This window comes from Marmota monax, unplaced genomic scaffold (genome assembly GCF_021218885.2).
Source record: "Marmota monax isolate L192 unplaced genomic scaffold, Marmota_monax_Labrador192_F-V1.1 WCK01_AAM20220418_F8-fsc00045, whole genome shotgun sequence".
Taxonomy (NCBI): Eukaryota; Metazoa; Chordata; class Mammalia; order Rodentia; family Sciuridae; genus Marmota; species Marmota monax.
Genome location: NW_026692132.1, coordinates 2,824,785 through 2,830,784, shown reverse-complemented (window position 1 = coordinate 2,830,784; position 6,000 = coordinate 2,824,785). Strand labels below are relative to the sequence as shown.

General features: G+C 43.2%; 1 protein-coding gene across 3 annotated transcripts in view; it reads left to right on the top strand.

Moving 5' to 3' along the window:
- Nucleotides 1–4,411: 4,411 nt before the first annotated feature.
- Sik2 (salt inducible kinase 2) overlaps nucleotides 4,412–6,000 on the top strand; it is a 122,085-nt gene continuing 120,496 nt past the window's right edge. For 2 of the 3 annotated variants that reach the window (XM_046465957.2, XM_046465949.2), the window contains exon 1: nucleotides 4,412–4,679. In XM_046465957.2, coding sequence (XP_046321913.1) covers nucleotides 4,545–4,679 — 135 coding nt within the window. In that variant the 5' untranslated portion in view covers nucleotides 4,412–4,544. The remainder of the gene's footprint in view (nucleotides 4,680–6,000) is intronic. The other variant, XM_046465970.2, reaches the window with a different exon arrangement.

Genomic DNA, 6,000 nt, shown 5'->3' with positions numbered 1-6,000 from the left:
ACAGCCATTACCGAAAACTGAAGTTTCCAAAAAAAATTTTTTTAAACTATCATGTGACTCATCAATCCCACTTCCATTGCATGTTTTTGCATAGAAATCAGTTGTATCTCAATAAAGGTGTTTAAAAAATAAAATAAAAGCACCAAAGAAAGTTTTCCTCAAAGAACCTCAATCCTCTAGTTTATTTCTATAATAGTATCTTGTATATAGGGACACCCACATTTTCATTAACCTGGCAAATTGATGCATGTTTCACAAATACCCATATTTTCTATGAATAAAGGCTTGGGCCAGTAATTTGGGTTTTTTCATGTACTTTCTGCCTTTGTTAATATAAAAAGTAAAGTTCTTTTTAGCTTTTTAATTTATTTTTCCTAAGGAAAGTCATCTAATAAGGATTTTACTAGTTTTTTAATTTGAAATAAATTTAAATCCAGGCTTAGGCCTATTAGTATATTAACTTACCTTCAGTTCTGAAATGATAAAACAATAAAAATACAGATATTGTTCATAATCAAGAAAACAAATAGTACATATCTTGTTTTTCAAGTTCACAGGCTGTCTGCTTCAGCAAAGTGTCTACATACTGCAAGTTTTCTTTCCTCAAATTTTGTAGCATTCTTTCATTACCTTGTTGCTAACTCCTCTCCTCATTCCATGCATTTGTAATTCTACTTTACACAAGTGTGTTATAGAATTAATTCTTTTTTTAATATTTATTTTGAGTTGTAGTTGGATACAATATCTTTAATTAAATTTTTATTATTATTTATTTTTATGTGGTGCTGAGGATTGAACCCAGTGCCTTGTCCATGCTAGGCAAGCACTCTACCTCTAAGCCACAACCCCAGTCCTAGATTTAATTCTTATCTCAGTTTCTCACCATCTTTCTTAATTTTTTCTCTGTGAACACCCTTTTGCTTTTGGAAGTGCTAACCTTTATTATTATTATTATTATTATTATTCAACTCAATGAAAAATATAGGGACTAAGCATTAGATGGAAATGTTGCATTTTAAAGGTCAAGTAAATAGAAATCTGGAGATTAGAGAGCTCTACTTCACTTATACTAAAACCAGAGATGAAAATATGGGAACCGTATGAAATTTTCTTTCTTTTCTGTATCCCACATCTATTATCCTATTTGCCTGAGGGCCTCTGTGGTAGTAGTGGGAACAGGGAGAAAGGAGAAAGGAAGGGAAGAAGAAAGCAAGAGTTGAATAAAATTAAAAATTGCAAAAATGCATATAGCTATCATTTAATGGGAAATATAAGCACCTAAGAGACATACAAGATTGAAATAGGAGAGGGAAGAGTAGGGTTTTTTGTATCAAAGAAACAAACTGAATCTGAATCTGAAGTTTCAGTATTCTAAATTAACCTACCTATAGTTCTTCAGGGGTATATTTACACCTAGTCGTCATTTTCAGTGATACACTCATTGCATGTCCCTATGTGTGAAGCTGATTTGGGGCACAATCCCTCCTCTCTCTCCCCTACCTCTGGCCTCTCTTTCTCCAATCTGAAGATACACAGCACATTCAACTGAACTCTGGTTTTCCAAAAATGTTTTAGTACTCCCAGCCACCCCTTTCTTCTTTCTGGTCTCAAATCAATTCTTATTCCCAGATTGTGCAAGTAGGTAGTTGGTTGGCCTGGTTACCCTATTAAAATAATCAGATAAAAATTAGTAAAAAATTTTGTTCAAAAGGTGTATTTTAAAGGAGGAGGTTGTTAATTCTAGTAAGTCTATGTGCATTCTCTGGTTCTTGTATAAGTGACTTTTCATCAATGCCCAGGAAAAAAACCCTACCCCCAAAACAATTAAAACACAACCATTTAAGTGGAAAATGTATATAGGAATTATTTTTGAAATGAGGTACATAGGACAGTTCCTGCTCTAGTTAGAGGAACTTTCATTTACTACTCCCATCAATCCAGAAATCTGATCAGCCTTTTCCCATTTCTCCCCTCACTTTCACAAATAACATACTTTGCAGTAGAATAAGGTATTATTTGGGGAGAGTGAAGAGCAGAAGCACACTGAGCAGTGGCAGGCCTACAATCCAGTCAGTCTTGCACTAACAAAATAAAAGAAAGAGGAAGGGATGAGAAGATACATAACACATATTAACTTTCACTAAAAATTAAAACTAAAGAAAAGTAAGAACAATACAGTGAATGACCATATAAACTTTAGTAATACTCATCAAGTCAACATTTCAAATTTGTCTTACCTATCTTTGCTCAACCATTTGAGAGTAAGTTGCACATATCACAAACTTTTATCCCTAAATATTTTAGTAGTATTTCTTAATAAGGGCACCCTTTTTCATTATATAGTACAATTATGAAATTCAAAAAGCTTAAAATTGAGACAATACTTTTGCCTAATATTCAAATTCAAATCCATATTCAAATTTCACCAATCATCCTTTTTTTTTTTTAAATATTTATTTTTCAAGTATCGGCGGACACAACATCTTTGTTTGTGGTGCTGAGGATCGAACCCGGGCGTCACGCATGCCAGGCGAGCACGCTACCACTTGAGCCACATCCCCAGCCCAACTAATCATCCTTTATAACATGTTTTTCTAGGATCACACATTGCCATAACTGGCATGTCTCTTTAATCCCTTAAATCTAGAACTGTTCCTCAGCCCTTTGTCTTTCACGACACTAACATTGTTTAAGAGTACAGGTCAGGTATCGGGTAGAATGTTTCTCAACGTACATTTTTCTGATTTTCGCTTTGTGATAGATTCATAATATACATTTTGTTTCCAGAGATATTGAATATGAAATACGTCTTCAATGCCTCACATCAGGAAGCACATCATGTTATTTTATTCATTAATAGTGACATCAACTTGCATCACTTGGTTAGGGTGGCAGCTGTCAGCTTTATTCACTGTAAAGGTGCCTTTGCTAACCCTTTCTAACAATAAGCAATCCAAAGATGAGATTGTGTACATATCATTTTCCCCAGATTGTCCCACCCAATGATTTTAACACCATTTAACAGATTTGTCTGAATCAATTATTACCATAATAGTTGCAAAATGGTGATTTTGTAGTTTCACCATTTCTTCCACATGCATTTGTTTGGCATGCCACTGTCAAGAACTGTAATTTCTCCCCCCTTACATATTTATTTAAAATAGATTGTATTTTATTTATTATATTATTATATTTATGTATTTAAAAGTTAAAGTGAAAATATGGGTTCTTTTAAAAATTCAATGTTTTATAATCCATATCTATCATTATTCTTTTTTGATACTTAAATTGCCTCTGATTTGGTAAGTGGGGGTAACTTCAAGCTGTCTTCTTTTGTCTTTTGACATATCCTTGACATATACAAGAAATCTCCTTGCTTTCTGGTACAAAATCTTTTAAGAGCACTTTATACTTTCCCTGTCTCTTCCTTCAAATGAGCCAATCTGCTAAGGAGTCTGACTCCTTTTAGTGGAGAATGGTATTCACAAACCAAGATCTGGAGGCACATAATATATTTCAAAATATTAAAATTTTGCTGTTCCTGTTTTACCATATGAAAGACTGGTGTGATAATTCATAATCCTAGCATTACCTGTATGACCTTGGCAATTCCCTTCATTCCTTGCTGCCTCCCTCGTCATCAAACGGAACTGGATTAAAAACACATTTCTTAATCTTTTCAGGGTCACTCACAGTTTGGGAATCCGATAAAAGCTATGATCCCCTTTCCCCAGGGACACACTCAAATAAGCAAAACTTTGCCTACAATTTCAGGGCGTTCCAGCTTCCAAAGGCCACTGGAGCTTCCAAATGCCTGGGTTAAGAATCTCTAGGGTCTGTCTCTTCAATTCTGTGAGTCTATATGCTGTCAGAATGAGTCCTCAGCGACACCAAAATGTGGAAGGACGTTTATAGCAACAACATGAGAAAAGGACACAAAGAAAGAAGCCTGTGAGCAACGCGTTACTCAGCCACAGTTCTTTGCTGAAGCCAAATTTAGGGAGCACTCTACTCATAGGTGAGAGGTTTTGGCGGGAAGGTCCGCAGGTGGGTGGAGAACGCCGGGGCAGAGCAGCAGCCCACAGGCCAGATGCAGGTCGATGCACACCTCCGAACGGCCCACCAGGGCTCGCTCTTGCCCTACGGCTGGAAGGCCGGGAAACCGGGCGGGCCGGGCGGCGACCCCGCCCCTGGCAGCAGCGAGACGGAGAAAGAGCGGAGGGCGCCGAAGCCCGGAAGGACAGCGCCGGCCAGGTCCGCGCCCCTCCCCGCGCGCGGTCCCACCCTTTCTCCCTCGCGCCGCCTACGTCGGCGGTGCTCCGGTCGCCATGGTGACCAATCGAGGCCCGGTCCCGCCCCCGCCCCCTGCCCCGGCCCCCTGACGTCGGCGCACGTCAGCGGCGGCGCGCGCCTGGCTGGGCCCTGCGGAGCGGGAGGGAAGGAGCGAAGGAGCGATCGGAGCGGCCGTCGCCCGAGGCGAGCCGCGCAGCCGGTCCGCCCGCCCGCTCGCGCTCCAGTCGCCGTGTCTAGCAGCGGGGCCCAGCATGGTCATGGCGGATGGCCCGAGGCACTTGCAGCGCGGGCCGGTCCGGGTGGGGTTCTACGACATCGAGGGCACGCTGGGCAAGGGCAACTTCGCGGTGGTAAAGCTGGGGCGGCACCGGATCACCAAGACGGAGGTGCGGCCCGGGGCTCGGCGGGAGCGTCCGAAGAGAGGGTTCGGGAGAGAAGCTGTTTACTGAAAGGGCAGGCTGCAGTGGTGCGACCGGGAACACCAGAGAGGCCGCGCCACTTGCTTAGGCGAGCGGGCCTGGGACCGTGAGGACCCAGAGGTGCTGGGGGTCGGTGAGCAGCGAAGGGACCCGGGCCCGGTCACCCAGACCCGAGTGCCGTCCGTAGGGAGCCCGGTCCCCCCGGGCTTTGCCTTCCCCTACGCCACCCCCGGTGGCCCACGGAATTTCTCCCAGAGCCTCCCACCCGGGCCGTGACCTGGTCTGTGGCCTCGGCTCCGGAGCCCAAGTTCCGCGTCTTCCCCGCTTTCGACTGGGGGTGGGGTGGGAGGGGAAGTCTCGGTGCTCCCGGGCTGCGCGGTGAGAGATGTGGCCAGCCCGTGGAGGGGACCTCCTGCGCTCGGGCTCCGCGCACGGGGATCGCGCGGCCCCCGACCCTGGCTTTCCTCCTGCCCAGCTAGGAAGGGGCCTCCGTGTCCGGGAATGCCCTGGCGGCCACTGTCCTTCTTTCCCTCCTTTTGCCTTGCAAGGTCTCTGATTTGGTGTCTGGCTAGCTGGATCTCTTGCCTGAGGCATTTCCATCTAATACTCCAGACAAAAGAACTGGTTAAAATGGTCATCTCGATATTTGTACAGTTGGTGGGTTGGTTTTACTTGTGTAGGGTTTTCCCTTTACCAGGTGTGCACTCTGTCTGTAAAAATGAATTCCTTAAACCACATCAGAATGCCTCTCTACTCCTAAAGCCCTCAACTGCTTCCTGACGGCGAATCCAGCACACCCCCCCCCCCTCCGTTGCACATTCTAATGCACCGCACATATTTTCTCACAAGTCTCTGTTCTTACCTAACCCGCCCCCCTTCCTTCCACTGCTTCAAGCTGCTCTCCTCAGGGTCTCTATTTTAAGATGTGCAAATTAAATATCTTGGGGGGAAAAAGAAACAAAACCATTCTGTAGAATAAAGCCTAGTGGTTTTGACGTACACTATTCTGCCTCGTTGTAATTGTCACTGGAGTTTCACCGTTTTTCAGTTTTCCCCATAGTTTCATCCTGTTCCTTCCCTCCCCCGCCCTTGTTAGTACTAATGCACTAGACTTTGAGGACTTTGAATTTAGAATAAAGTAGTACTTTTATTTTTTTCTAGGATGACTTACGTAAGGCGAAGGGCATTTGAAAAGTTGAATGATTTTCGTAGTAGTAGTATTTAAAAGTTTTGCTTAGTGTCCATTTTTAAAAAGAAGGGGAATATATCATGTCATCTTCACTTTTTG